We start from the raw sequence: 16,135 nt of genomic DNA on the forward strand, positions 1-16,135 counted from the left end.
AGGTATGTGTCACCTTCATGACATATTTTTGTCGATCTTAATAATATTCATCCTTTCCAAGAGATCTATTCATAGCTCTTTAGTGTTTTCTGCCAGTTCGATCCAATGCTTTGTATCTTTATGACAGTTCTCCCAGTGTTATCTGTAATTAGTTGATTCAATGGCTATGCATGATTGATAACCTGATATTGCTACGTTGTTAATTTCCAGGTATTCACGACTCCCATTTCGTTATTTATTGAACTCGCCAATTAATGGATGCAAAAAAAAATTACGTAGGCCTATTGGTGTCATTGTCAAACGTCTAATATTTCGGTACGCACACCATTATTTTCCGCTGATCGCTCCCTTCGTGATTTCATCGGTAAACGTTCCAATGATTCATTCATTCAGTCATTAATAAGGAGCGGATTCCTATGTAATTAAATATTCTTTTTGCGTGTGGTAAAACACAATTAACAAAGTTAAACATTCCGAACATGAAGTTTCAAGTTTAAAACCCGAATTTTATTTCACATTAAAACACATATTTTCACAAAAAAATTATGCACGAGTAAATACATATTTTCAGGAAATGTATTATAAATACATAAAGCTTGGAGATTTTTTACTTAAATAATATTTTACAAGAACTTTTAAATATTTTAAAACTAAATCAATTACATCACTCAGAAGTACGTTATCTTTTTAAGAATTCTTGGTTGCTTCGTGTTTCTAAGCGCTGTGTGGTGTATCCGTGATCCATTTTTGTAATAGTATCGCCTCAAGTTCTGAGAACTGCTAGGCAGCATATCAGTGTTATTATTAGAGAATAAATTAACATGGACAAGGAGGAGAGATCTTGCAACACATAATTAGGAATGTTTATTGTTGCTGAAGATGATTTCATTCCACGCTTTGTTTGTGAAACACAACAGATAAGAGCTCGGGTATGAACATTATTTAATTTAAACAAATCTCTCTCCTCTCGCTTATGTCTATCAAGTAAGGCAATAGGCCTACATCTTCTTGTGATTCCCTGTTATCGGGCTTCGTCAGTCGATATCCTTCAAAACATACTGAAAGATGGTTGTTTAAAAAACGATTTGGCTTTCCTATTAGCAAATTTAAGCTTTTTGTATGACACCATAAAAAAACTGGAAACATCCAAAAACCTGTTGTATGAAACAGGGAGGTGCGTGCCGTGGAAATTAAACTAGACTCGCTACCAGGTTCAGAAGTACAAGTACTAAGGGACAAATTCCATAACGTGTTTGGGAAAAACAGTGGATATAAAAAAATGTGTAAATTTGCTCAGGTATTGGAGGGTGTGCCTGTAGGTGAAATTGACGGTGTTTATGTTTGTGACATTCCTCTCTTTAAATATGTATGTCTGATGTGGAAAGATCGTTTTCACAGTATAAGTCATTGTTCAGAGATAATCGGCATGCATTTGTGATGGAGAATTTGGAGATGACCTTTGATGTTCACTGCAATTCTCGGCCAACTACTAGCACTCAAGTGTGGTTGGTGTGTACCTAGTAACATTTTTTTTTCAAGCTAAGTAAAGTATTTTTGTCATATTTAAAACAAAATATTTTTTTTTTAATTTTTAGTAAATATTTTCGTACTTTTTAGCACATAAAAATGAATATATTTAAATTTTTTAGCACACAAAAATCCGCTCCCTAGTCATTAACATCATCGTCGGCATATTTTTTAGGTCTCCGCTGCGTTTTGCATCCAATGCAGAGCCTGTTGAGAAAGTCTTCTTTTCCAGTTTCTGGAGATTGACTTCACTTGGAAGCTGCTTTATTAAAGCGATGAAAAAAGTTTTCTTTGATTCCTTCCTACATTTCACAAGTTTGTTGTTTTTTATGAACCCACACACTAAACGACCCTGATCACTACATAACAGACTGTTCAGCGTTATAAGCTTTGACGGCAACAACTTTTATCAAGTTTACTATACTACCATCTATCGACTGTAGAAGCAGTTACGTCATAACTCTCATTTGAATTGCATGGAGCAACTGTACTTCCATCTAACGTTCGTTTCCAATCGACGGTGGCGATCCTGGTGGTTATTCTCTTCCACATACTACCGTTTTTAATATTGCGAGGGTCAATCTGTTATATACGTGATCAGGGGTAACGATGAGACTTTCCTCAATAATTGTGCTTGTATTCGCCATTGCTTACAACACAACGTTTGACATCGACAACAATCAACTAATAAATGCGAGCGCCGGAAAAAAATCTGGTTTGTAATTAAAACATAACAATTCACTCTATCGGAAAAGTGACAAATTATTGCCACAAACAGTATATGAAGGGGAAAAATATCCTCCTTAGAACAGAAATAGTTTTTAATTAGTTTTCGCTTGCGACAAATGTTTTATTTCAATATAAACAATATCCGATCGTGACAAGTGAGAGCGCAAAAAACAAAAGAATATTAGAATTTGATATGTTTTGTGTAGAAAATTATTTGTAAAAGGGTGCAAGTTTAATTTTCATTTATCTCACATTCAGAATCATTTTTATGACTTATCTCCCTTTATACCAAACACTATCGAAATTTCCCACCAACTGTTGCTAGCAGCAAGGTGGTAACTCCAGTGGTGGGGCTGTCACCTTACAGCATCTGGACCTGCTTCAATACTGCATTTCCTCAGTAGATAGAACAGTTATACCGCTGTGATTCGGTCCCCAGAGCCTCGTTTGTGAGAACAGGTTACACCGCGTAAAGGTGAGGATGGGAATTGGGTAGGAGAGGTTGTGGAATGCACATCACTACCCCTTAAAATAACCCATTTATATTTCTTTAGAAGAACTTACCATGAATCTGAAAACCAAGAGGTGTAACACAGCACTTGGAGAAGATGCTATACCTGTTGAACTATTTAAACATTCATGTCACTTATTCCTTTTAAGATCTGTTAATTTTTAACACAATTTTGGAAGGAGAGAACTACCTTAAGACTGGACGAAATCAATAGTTATCCCGGTTTTCAAGAAGAGGGTTAGAAAAAATTGCGACAGTTGCAGAGGTATCAGCTTGCTAAACGCTGGTTATAAATGTATGCTAATACTGGATTATTAAACACAAATTAAATATTTATTATGAGAATATTTTAGGAGAACAGAATGGATCCAATGACAGGTTGTGAAAGATCACATCTTGAGAATAGACTCATCCAGGTTCCCTAAGACAATAATAAAATATCGTCCAAATAGAAAACTTTATCTGAAAAGATGGCACGAAAATCATCTTCTCAGGCCAACAGTTCTTTTAGGACTACTACTTGATAGGATGATGATGATGATGATGATAATAATGATAATAATAAACCTCATTCTAGTGCCGAGGTCATGGAAAACAAGGGGCTCTACCTCCATGCCCCCCCAAGTGCCTTCATGGCATGTTACGGGAATAACTTTACCTTTTTTACAGAATGGATCCATAAAGGTAGATCATGTTGTGACCGATACTTTACAATGCAAATTCTGATAGAAAAACATAGTGAATTCAACAACGAAACACATCTGGCATTTGTTGATTTTAAAAAAGCTTTCGACAGAGTGAGTACAAACTTATCATTAGATATACTGGCGAAGGGTCACATACCACAACAGATCATCTACAGTGTCTATAATCTACCATAAAACTAACCTCATTTCCGTCAAATAGGAGACAAAATATCTGAATGGAAAGAAAGAAATTCAAACATCAGACAAGGATGTGGACTCTCACCTCTTCTGTTTAATATTTATATGAATACAATGGTACAGAGAGTTTAAGAGTTTAAGAAGGGCGCGTCAGCTACTATGGCTATTTGCGCCCTTATCTAAAATTCTTAATATTACAAATACATAAATAATATAATAATCAGACTGCTAAAAGAACTAAAAAGCGTTGTCACGATAAAGCGAGGCACACAAATGCAGTATACATAAGGTGATTTCTACAGAATCATAAAAGTGAGCAATTCTACCACGCTAGGTGGTATTCAAGACGAACAAATAAAACAATAAAACTAAGGCCACCAGAGATAACTTGTGAATTAAATTTTAAAAGCATAAAATTTTATAAAATATTCGGATGTATAAAGTCCGAAATGTCAACAATGTAAAATCAAATATAAAACAACAAATGTAACCTCCGGATGTAAAGGGTCCGGAGGATAAGTAAAACGGATCAATAAAAAACTAAATCACCTTATCCAAACCTGTATTTGATAAAAATCTCAGAACTGCATTTGTACAATTAAAATCATTTCCAAGAGCGTCACGTAATATCGGCCGAATTCCATATTGCCTCCGTGCATGGTTATATTTCCTGCAACGCAATAAAAAGTGTTCCACCTACAATGGTACAAGAGTTTAGGAAGAAAAGGTATGGAAGCATTCCGATTAATATTACATACGATAATCTTTGCAGATGACCTAGTTTTATTATCCACATCTGAAAATAATTTTCAATGGTCGGTACACAGTTTAAATTTGGTAGGCCAGAAGTACTCTATGGAAATACCCACAAAAAAAAAAGTCTTTTATGATAAATATTCGGTACCAAGGAAAATCTGTCTAAATAATAAATTTCTAGAACGGCTAAACTTCATTACTTATATATAGGTTATATTGAAAATGTAGATATACTAGGGAAAATTTTTATATTCAATAAGTCCATGCGTGCCATTAACTGAGTTCTAAAACAATCATTAGTTAAAAAATCTACCCGTTTTCGTCTATATAAAAAATAGCTAGACCAGACCTCTGTTATGGGAGCGAAGCATGGACTTTCAAGAAAATGGACGAAAGCAGACTAACAGCGTGTGAGATGAGATTCATGCGCCGAACAGCTGGCTACATTAAAAAACCGGAATACAAATGAAAATGTGCTACAAGTACTTAATATACACTAATTCTATTAGGGGAAAGGAACTGGCCACCTTACCCTATTATCTCCTAGCCTAGTTGCCTCATAAGTGGTGCCTTCTTGGTATCTTCTACTGGTTTGATAGAGACTGGATTAATCTTGCTCAGGGAAGAGACTGGTGGCGTGCTTATGTGAGGGCGGTAATGAAACTCCGGATTCTCTAAAACCGTATTATCAGTAGTTTTATTCTGGAGAAAAAGGTGGTGCAACTCTACAGGGGAAGAGCAGATTTTTATTGTCCAGTGCATGGAAATTTTGTCGTTTTTAAATTGCTTTTCGTCCAACTAAGACTTTCAATTAAAGTTAAAGGAAAATTTATGCCAGATTATTATTATTATTATTATTATTATTATTATTATTATTATTATTATTATTATTATTATATGCCATTAGGAAAGTTCAGGATAACAGGCAGGGTTTGGAATTGAACGGGTTACATCAGCTTCTTGTCTATGCAGATGACGTGAATATGTTAGGAGAAAATCCACAAACGATTAGGGAAAACTCGGAAATTTTACTTGAAGCAAGTAAAGCGATCGGTTTGGAAGTAAATCCCGAAAAGACAAAGTATATGATTATGTCTCGTGACCAGAATATTGTACGAAAAGGAAATAGGCCTATAAAAATTGGAGATTTATCCTTCGAAGAGGTGGAAAAATTCAAATATCTTGGAGCAACAGTAACAAATATAAATGACACTCGGGAGGAAATTAAACGCAGAATAAATATGGGAAATGCGTGTTATTATTCAGTTGAGAAGCTCTTATCATCCAGTCTGCTGTCCAAAAATCTGAAGTTAGAATTTATAAAACAGTTATATTACCGGTTGTTCTTTATGGTTGTGAAACTTGGACTCTCACTCTGAGAGAGGAACATAGGTTAAGGGTGTTTGAGAATAAGGTGCTTAGGAAAATATTTGGGGCTAAGTGGAATGAAGCTACAGGAGAATGGAGAAAGTTACACAACACAGAACTGCACGCATTGTATTCTTCACCTGACATAATTAGGAACATTAAATCCAGACGTTTGAGATGGGCAGGGCATGTAGCACGTATGGGCGAATCCAGAAATGCATATAGAGTGTTAGTTGGGAGACCGGAGGGAAAAAGACCTTTAGGGAGGCCGAGACGTAGATGGGAGGATAATATTAAAATGGATTTGAGGGAGGTGGGGTATGATGATAGAGACTGGCTTAATCTTGCACAGGATAGGGATCGATGGCGGGCTTATGTGAGGGCGGCAATGAACTTTCGGTTCCTTAAAAGCCATTTGTAAGTAAGTAAGTAAGTAAGTATGCTAAGTAATTTCTAATTAAATCCAAAATGTTATTATCTTTTACTTTTGAGAATGCGTATCTGTCAAATTTAAATTTGTTTGCTAGTTCTGTAATTTTTCTATCTTTTAATAACTCTTTTCTTTTACTTCTTGTTTTAACTATTATATCTGGAGCTTTTGTTTCTATGTGTCGATACGTTACAAAGGGATGCTGGCTTGCCTCCTGTTCATTCTTATTGCAGACATTGACTCTTTCTTCATTGCAATTTTCTATATCTATAACACAAAACAAGCACACATATTCATGTAATCTAAATCATATTTTTATAATTACATCTTGTTTAATCTTATGACTACCAATGTTTCTTGATCTTAAATTTATAATTATAATAATAATAATAATAATAATAATAATAATAATAATAATAATAATAATAATAATAATAATAATAACAACAATAATAATAATCCGTGGCGCTACAGCCCGTGAAGGGCCCAGACCGACCAGCCGGCTGCTGGCATCACGCCCACATGCCGAAGCAGAGGTGGACGATCATCCAACCAGAATGGAGGTATCGTGTGGTTAGCACGATGATCCTCCCCGCCGTTATAGCTGGTATTCGCAACCGGATTTCGCTACCTATCGCAGCTCCCCAAGTGCATCACGATGCTGGATGGGCACCGGTCCCATACACTGGCCAAAATTTCATGAGAAAATTTCTTTCCCCATGAGGACTCGAACCAGCGCGCATTCCGTAACGCGAGTCCTAGGCAGGATGCCTTAGACCGTGACGCTGATCTTAAATTTACCCCATTAATTTCTAGTTTTCCATTAATTATTACATTTATTTTATTTTTTAACTAAAAAAAAGATAAAAACTTGTTTGTTTTTGTAATTTTCGGTTCTTATTATTCATTAGTTTTTTAATTGCAATTTCTTTGTTCATTAATAAGAACTTCTTTATGAATTTTTCTCGAATTTCTTTAGTAAAATAATACTCAAAATGTTATATGATTATCATCTTCTCTATTCACGCATAAAGGGCAGGTCCTTTGAGGGAAATTATCTCTGTTATTTTTTAACCTCCAAATCTCTAGTCTGAACCAAGCCAGTCCAAATCTTTCCTGCATTTTCATGTTATCTAGGACTATATATTCACTCCCTCCCCATACTTTTTTTATAATCATTGTAAAAAATTAAAGATCGCATTTCATTAATACTAGTGAAGTCCTTTTGTCTTGTTATATTGTTACATCTTGATTTTATTAAATTTAAAGTAGCAGTGCTGTTTCTGGTTGCTAAATTAGCCCATAACCAACCTAATCCAATACTCATTATGAATGTTATTTTTTTTTTATTTTTAGGATGGCACAGACAGACAGACAGACAGACAGACAGACAGACAGACAGACAGACAGATAGACAGATAGATAGATAGATAGATAGATAGATAGATAGATAGATAGATAGATAGATAGATAGATAGATAGATAGATAGATAGATAGATAGATAGATAGATAGATAGATAGATAGAAAAATGTTATGTTTTATTTAACGACGCTCGCAACTGCAGAGGTTATATCAGCGTCGCCGGATGTGCCGGAATTTTGTCCCGCAGGAGTTTTTTTACATGCCAGTAAATCTACTGACATGAGCCTGTCGCATTTAAGCACACTTAAATGCCATCGACCTGGCCCGGGATCGAACCCGCAACCTTGGGCCAGCGCTATACCAACTCGCCAACCAGGTCGACGATAGATAGATAGATAGATAGATAGATAGATAGATAGATAGATAGATAGATAGATAGATAGATAGATAGATAGATAGATAGATAGATAGATAGATAGATAGATAGATAGATAGATAGATAATATAAAAGCTCACAGTATCATATGTTACTAGACCTGAAGATGTCATTAATTGGCGAAAGCGCTCGTCATGTTTTGATTGTATAAATGACTTAATGTCATTTTTTGTACCATTCTTTAGGTTAATTAAGACACTTATTTGAATGATTTTTTATACTTATTTCATTTACATGCTAACTTGTCGGACCAATATGTCTTAAAAATACAAAGTCATAAATTAAAACGCTGTAGATTCCATACTGTGAATATTTTGAGCACAGAAGACGCCAGACTCAAGGGATGTAAGATCGTGTAGGGGCACAGGGGTTACTATGCTTGGCGGGGAAAGCCACGCCAACCTTGAAACGTGCTGGAGTCCCTTCCCTCGTGTCTATTGAAAAGGAGATTACATCCCGAGCAGGCTAATGTGCTAAGAAACAAAGTTGTAGAACGAGGGTTCTTAAATGGAAGGGAGGGTAAAATTCCAAGGAAGACGCGAGGATACCAATCAGTTGTAAGCAAGCACAGGTACAAATGTTAGCTCGCGTCTATCAGTGCGTTGGATACCGTAAGCCAAAGATTGATTCTCAGTATTTTAAATACTCGACATATTCCATTCTACTTGTATTTGTTTCTTCTTAATTTTCGTCTTCACCTTCACCATAGTCACGTTTCTTCTTTTTCATCACCATTAAGTTACCTACTCTGTGACCAAGAAATTATTCTTTCCCAATGTACAAGACAGACTATGTTGCAGTCAGTTCTCAACCGACTTCTTTTACACTCAATTTATGACCGGTCATGGAAAATTCGGTTCCTACTTCGAAAGATTTAGGATCAAAAGTGCAGAAGAATCTCTGTGCATATGCAAAGAGAATCAGACTGTTGAACATTTGATTTTTCACTGTCCAGTGTTCGAAAGGAAAAGACTCTTTTTAAGATATATCTCGGATTGCAATTTAAATTACTCCACACCCCTTTACCATTTTCTTAGAAAAAAATGTTGTTACAAACAATTCACAGAGTTTATACACCACATCCACGCAAGACTGTAGCTGTTAATTGTATATAAATTAATGATGTTATAAAATCCTAATGCACTATGTAAAACAAGGTGTCTATCTTTGGGACATAATAATAGTAATGACAACAATAACTATGTTTGTATTATAGATTTTACTATTGTTCAGTATTTGATGACAGGTATATAGTTTGTAACCATAAGTAATTTTGTTTTTATTTTTTCTTTACTATCGCAAACCAACTATATAATAGGTATTTTATTTGTAACTACGCCAATTCTGTGCATTATCTCATTAATATTGCTTAAAATTATGTATAAGATCACAAATTAATGTAATAATCTTGCAATTTCTCTACACCTTCGATTATAATTTCTAATTTTATTTCATTTTGTTTTAACTGAAAGTAATTATTGCATAACGTATTTAGTATTGTTTACTGTCTCTTAATTAGTGTATTTATATTGTAACTATGATTCACACCTACTATTAATTCTTTAAAATTGTGTATTATCACTACATAATGTATTTCACATGTAACAAACTACAACCCTAATATACCAAAGGTAAAATAGGGTTTCAATATTTGGATAACAATAATAATAAGTTACCTACTTTTCCACCTGTTCTTTATCAATATCATTATAACATTTCATTTCCATTATCCTTCTTCTTCTTCTTCTTCTTCTTCTTCTTCTTCTTCTTCTTCTTCTTCAATAATATAATATAATAACACACTACAGCAGCACCCTCTATTATGGTCTTCCATTTCCCTACATTCTTTATCTTATTTCCTTTCTCACTCCTCATTTTTTTTTATCAACAGTAATCTCACTAGAGGTTTCGATTTATCTAGAGAAAATCAAAACTCGAGTGGTATTTAATTGACTATTACACGATTAGAAGGAAGTATATAAAGATTAGAAGAAATAAAGTACTCTAATACAATAAAACATTAATTGACTTAAAAAATACTAAACTGTCTTGAAAATGTATTATTATACCATCTCATTATAAATATTCCGCTAGATGGCAGTAGTGTGTTATGATTAGCTGTTCTCTTGTTACCGGTTGTACCAACTATACAATAATCACGGAGTGATAGCTAATGATGTGGTGAAGTTTAATTTCTGTGAATGAATTAGTTTTTGAGTTATTAACAAGAATACTTTAAAAATTTTCATATTTCAAAATTAAATATGTCCTCAATTTTTCAGTAAATTGTTTGAAAAATTTTTTTGAAAAACCAATGGCATATTTAGAAAAGCATCACGTATTAATTTTCCTATATCTTTACTACAAAAGGGGGACACATTTTTTATAACCACTGTATACCCAAAAATAGAAATTTTTCATTGCCACTATAAATATTTCATTTTTTATTTAATAAAACTATTCATTTAATCATAAACACCCATTCGCTATTTTGTTAACCACAGTATATAGAACATGCAATAAAAATGTCATGTTCCTAGCATCAAAATTGTAAGAGCCTTTACACTTCGAACCTGACGAAATGTGCTGAAAAAAGTGTGAGAAAACAGCTTGTAAATTTGCATGGAATTGAAGTCCAAGAGTGCAGCATTTATACATTGCCGCTGAACATTGAAACTTGCTCAACATATAAATAAGAGATTACTGATTCATTAGCTATCATTATTTCTGAAACTACTCGTGTTAAAGATAGAGTGATGAATTCCATAAAAGTAAAACTATGGATCCAGTATCTTAGATTTAAATAAAATAACTGATAGAAACTCGAAACAAAATTTGTCTGCCATTTCTCGTCCAAATAGAAATATGGACATAGCACAATAAATCCATACGTACACTGATAACACATCATTAATATTTATATCACAGTCTAGTATATACAGTCGCGAAGCTCAATACGTAGTAAATATGCAAACATTAGATAGTTGCCCACCACTAGGATCGCTAATATCGCCTCATTACAGGCAATGCAAAATAGTACCGTCACAGTCTATTGTTTCTAGCACCCTCAAAACTCAAGCTTCGTGACTGTATATAGTAGACTGTGTTTATATCTCATTTAGTTTAAGTTACCATATTACAATACAAGCTTTTTGCCACTCTGATTTACTAGAAAGGTAAATTTTGTTAGCTAGCAGGTGGGGAGAGGGGGGGGGGAGAAACAAAAATGAACAAAAAGTGACTTAAGGCTGGTTCACAATAAACCGGGAACGGAAACGGCAACGAGAACGAGAACGGAAATAATGTTAAAATAAATTATTTAAATATGAACGTTCACAATAGTTAATTGTGAATCCTCACATTTAAATACATTTATTTTAACAATATTTCCGTTCTCGTTCTCGTTGCCGTTTCCGTTCCCGGTTTATTGTGAACCAGCATTTAGCTTGTTCTTCTCGTGGACCCATCATATACATCACAGTTCTTTTATTTTTATTTTATTTAATTGGGTTATTTTACGCCGCTGTAACAACATCTCTGGTTATTTAGTGTCTGAATGAGATGAAGGTGATAATGCCAGTGAAATGAGTCCGGGGTCCAGCACCGAAAGTTACCCAGCATTTGCTCGTATTAGGTTGAGGGAAAACCCCGAAAAAAACCTCAACCAGGTAACTTGCCCCGACCGGGCCAACTGGTTTCGCGGCCAGACGCGCTGACCGTTACTCCACAGGTGTGGGCACAATTCTTTTCCTGTAATCTAGAAAATTAAAGATTTCACATTCGACCAAGACAAACTAAAATGTTTCAAGAGCTGTAAACGAGGAAAACAGCCAGGGAATCACATGTTTTCTTGTGATTTCGAAGCTCTGACGCCATTAAAACATTTCAAATGTAAAGTTTCGATCGATAAGAATAACGGAATTATTTCAAACCGGGTAAAATATAGTTACATACGGACAGCAAAGTATTGTGTCAAAATCTGCAGAAACAGTCACTCTATCCATGAGCGATACTTAACAAAGAGATTCAACGTACCCAGAAACAAATCGTAAGAAATATCGTGTTTATAACACTATTTCAAAACTTAACAAAATTTCCAGTAATACAGTAATAGAGCTTTAATACCGAAGAAAATATTATAAACGAATTAAATAGACAATTATGACGATGTTACTTTGGGTGCACGAACCTTGTTCCCATACCCACATACTGTAGGCTTATCAGTATTTAGAGAGTTTCTTCTATCGTGTTTTACGACCGCTTTTTATTGTCACAATATCTAACAAAATGTGGAAAGGTTATCTTGAAAAAAGTTTTACAAAAGACGCAGTTCTAAGAGTGATTCCTATTCTACTCCAACAGCTTTCGAAGTAACAGTTGCAATAAAGTCACAGCATTTATTTTTTTTAGTAGGTTATTTTACGACGCTTTATCAACATCTTAGGTTATTTAGCGTCTGAATGAGATGAAGGTGATAATGACGGTGAAATGAGTCCGGGGTCCAGCACCGAAAGTTACCCAGCTACACCATTTAGAACTGTAATCCGTTCACTGAATAAAATATCATGGATGTGCCGCTAGAAACACCGCAAAACGCCGAAAATAGCGAGATATATCGATAATTAAAGCGATTACACAAATCTGTGAAATGTATTCTACAAATTAAACAAATAAAGGTGCATTACACAGTTCAACTTTTCTTTCAACTAATGCATGCAAGAGTGAATGAAACGCATTCAATTGTGAATGCTTTTTTCCCACTAAAAAGAGAGCTCATACAGCAATTGAAAGCTACCCATCGTTGGTGGGTATCTTGTGCGTATTTCTTAAACAGTAGCATATAGCAAACAGCTGATTGTTTTAGGTGGCCGTGAATAAATTGAAAATTCTTTTGTTTGGTGATGGTGGACCTTTTAAGCTGAAAATGGCGGCAAGTACGATTAGCTTTATTGAAGATTATCGCAAATACCGAGAGTTCAACCATAATTTTGCGAATCAAGTAGGCTTAAGTATTGGAATGATATTTAATATTAATTAATTTATATATATACAAAATTTGCATGCGTCTTAATTGAACGTTCTTTTTCAACTAGATTCTTTCAATTATTCTCCCTACATTGCATGCGTAAACGTGAAAACTGAACCGTGTAGATGCACCTTTAGAACTGTAATCCGTTCACTGAATAAAATAATATCACAGTCTAGCATATACAGTCACGAAGCTCAATATGTAATAAAAATGCATCCATAGATAGTTGCTAACCACTAGGATTACTACTATTGCCTCATTACAGACAATGCGAAATAATACCTGCACAGTCTATTGTTTCTAGCACCCTCAAAACTCAAGCTTCGTGACTGTATATACTAGATTATGATAATATGGATATGCCGCCAGAAACACGACATTACGACGAAAATAACGAGATATATCGATAATTAGAGCGATTACACAAATCCGTGAAATGTATTCTACAATTTAAACAAATCACAGCCAATCTCACATTCAATAATACAGCGTAGTGAATTTACTGACTTTAGATAGACGATATTAAGTGCGGTGGCCATGTTAAGTTGCTATTTTAATGTTTAATCTTAGCCCGATTAACTAGTTATGAAGTTATTGCGTAGGTATATAATTTTAACTAAGAGATCGAATGCAATTAGAAAAGATAGCAATTAAAATTTCGATTAAAGCACGAAATTGTCAAACACATTTGAAACTATTACTCGAAACAGTTCCAGCACTGAAACTGTAGCGTTTAAAACTGGCAGAAAGACAACTAGTCTGACACTATTCTGGGAATCTCTACTTGGAATTACGCTCGAATATTGTAGAGAATTAAACGAAGTCCACACTCTAGATAAGGACAGAAAGTCATCCCTTCCACTGCCACATCTGCCATCCCCACCATTGGTTCATTCATATTCATATTAGCGGTATTACCAATCACTACGGTTACTTCTTGTAAGAACTTTGATCACTTGCATCATTGTTGTCAAAGATTGGGTCGCCATGCAACTGCTGCTTCCCCCACCAAGCAGAGCTATCTGCTCCGACCGCGTCAGTCCGTCAGCTGTGTGCCGCCTTCCCCGCCGGCCGCCATTTACGGTGGCTTTCCCCCACACTGCCTCGAACAATAGTCCTCTGTCATCCAGGGTATAAAAATGCCAACTTAGTCCTACATTTGGATCACAATCCAAACCTCTTCTTAACTACACACAACACTCCTTTTTCCCCCTAAAACATCCTATTCAAATGTACCATCATCCATACCTTTGAAGATTTCGCAGACTCTTGGGAACCAATCTCCGAGTTGGGCAAGACTTCTGATCTTCACAGACGGAATCCGGAAGTAAATCTTCGTCAAAATGCCAGACGTCATCGAAAAAGACCAGTATATGCCGTAAGTGTTTGCACCTCTTTCGTTTTTATCATAATACTCTCATTTTGTTTAGATGACGTAACAATTCCATGTAACTTGTCAGATCTTGGCCTTATATAGGCCATGTGCATTTCACCTGCCGGTACTTCTGTATTGCTGTGACAAATATGGAAGTAGGAAAGTGACGATGCACTGTTAAATATGACAATCTTTCTAATTTTCTTGAACTCTTTAATGTGTCAAAGAGTTGACAGTAACTATAATCTATAACAATCTGGATTTGCTTTACTAATCAATCTGTCATTGTAGTATTTAGTCTAAGAATTCGTACTTAGTTATTTTAACATTATGCCAACATTTCATGTCGGTTTCTGAGTAAAAGCTAAAAGTTTTATCATATTTAGTTATTGTTATTATGGGAATAAATTAGAACGCGTTGTACAGCTTAACTAGCTCAGAATGAAAATGTTACAGGATTATTTTATGAATATATTCAAAATTATAAGCACATTAGCAGATATTGTATTTTGTGTAGATTTCTTGCATTATTGCTACAATAAAATAAAAAAAAAAAATCGCGTATGCTTTTACATATGCTTGCAATTTTAGGATTGTTTGAGTTTCATCGTATTTCCATTCTGTATGATATATGGCTACATTAGAAACTAAAAACATTAGAGCAGTTGGCACTATTCCGTATTTCTGGCGTTGAAGTGGAGATTATATTTCAATATACAGTAGCGTATATGTACTTCAGTTCAATCGCATAGCTATGAAGACACCTCCAAGTGTTCCATTACTGGTACGTGTTAAAAATACATAGCGTATGTTTTTATAGACATAGAACATAAGAAACTTTTGTATAAAAGCAATGAAGAAATAGCTTAATCAATGCGCAATGTTTATAAATGAACAGATTTCGACAATTAGTAAAACAAGAGAACACCATTTATGGTTGCTAAGTCAAGAGAACACAATTTATGGTTGCTAAGTCAAAGCCTGATGTTCTCTTGTTTTACAATTTGTCAAAGCCTGCTGGTTTCTAAACATGACCTACTGTTTAAATTATTATTTCTTCATTGTTTTTATACAGTTATAGATTTCTTATGGAAATGTTAAATCCGCCTAAAACACACTGTAATTTGATATTAAGTCAATCTGGTAAAACTTTAACAAAGTTAGTCATAAAAAGTAGTACCAGTACCAGTACGAAAATTGATAAAATGTAGACTACTAGAAGCTGTTCAGACGGGAAGCGAAATTATCTCACAAATAAAATTATTTGACAAGTAATATATTATATAGATATGTTTGCATTAATACGTCTGCAGATGCCACTATCAGCAAGTTTATTGATAACGTGAATATAGGATCGGTTCCAACGATTTTGTAACGTCAGGGCAAGGAATTCCAGAGACCAGAGTCCACTTGGCAACAAGTGGCAGAGATGACATAGCAACTGCAGAACTCGGTTCAAAGTGCTCCAGTCGAAGGACGCACGGTTTCGCGTATCTCTTCCAGACTTCAGTGGGTCAATGCAACAAAATATTACAGCCGTACGTCACTGCTTTGACCAAGCCAATTCCAGCGTCAGCTGGCGGCGAACCTGTGATAAGATAGGGCGTTTCGACGTACTTTCCCCGTCGGCTACACCCTCCAACACAAATATGTACTGCATATCAGCTCTCGGGTTAAGACTATGAAATGTATGTTCTGTACATTCTTCTCGGAGTTACAATAAAAG

General features: G+C 34.9%; 1 protein-coding gene across 2 annotated transcripts in view; it reads left to right on the top strand.

Annotated features, from left to right (window-relative positions):
- Pepck1 (Phosphoenolpyruvate carboxykinase 1) overlaps positions 1-16,135 on the top strand; it is a 242,230-nt gene that overhangs the window by 206,674 nt on the left and 19,421 nt on the right. Inside the window, exon 1 of one of the 2 annotated variants that reach the window (XM_069819980.1) lies at positions 14,182-14,412. The exons of the other annotated variant lie outside the window; for it this stretch is intronic. Coding sequence (XP_069676081.1) covers positions 14,378-14,412 — 35 coding nt within the window. The 5' untranslated portion in view covers positions 14,182-14,377. Of the gene's footprint in view, positions 1-14,181; positions 14,413-16,135 lie in introns of those variants that run through there. 2 annotated transcript variants of the gene reach the window in all.

Source organism: Periplaneta americana, chromosome 3 (genome assembly GCF_040183065.1).
Source record: "Periplaneta americana isolate PAMFEO1 chromosome 3, P.americana_PAMFEO1_priV1, whole genome shotgun sequence".
Classification (NCBI taxonomy): Eukaryota; Metazoa; Arthropoda; class Insecta; order Blattodea; family Blattidae; genus Periplaneta; species Periplaneta americana.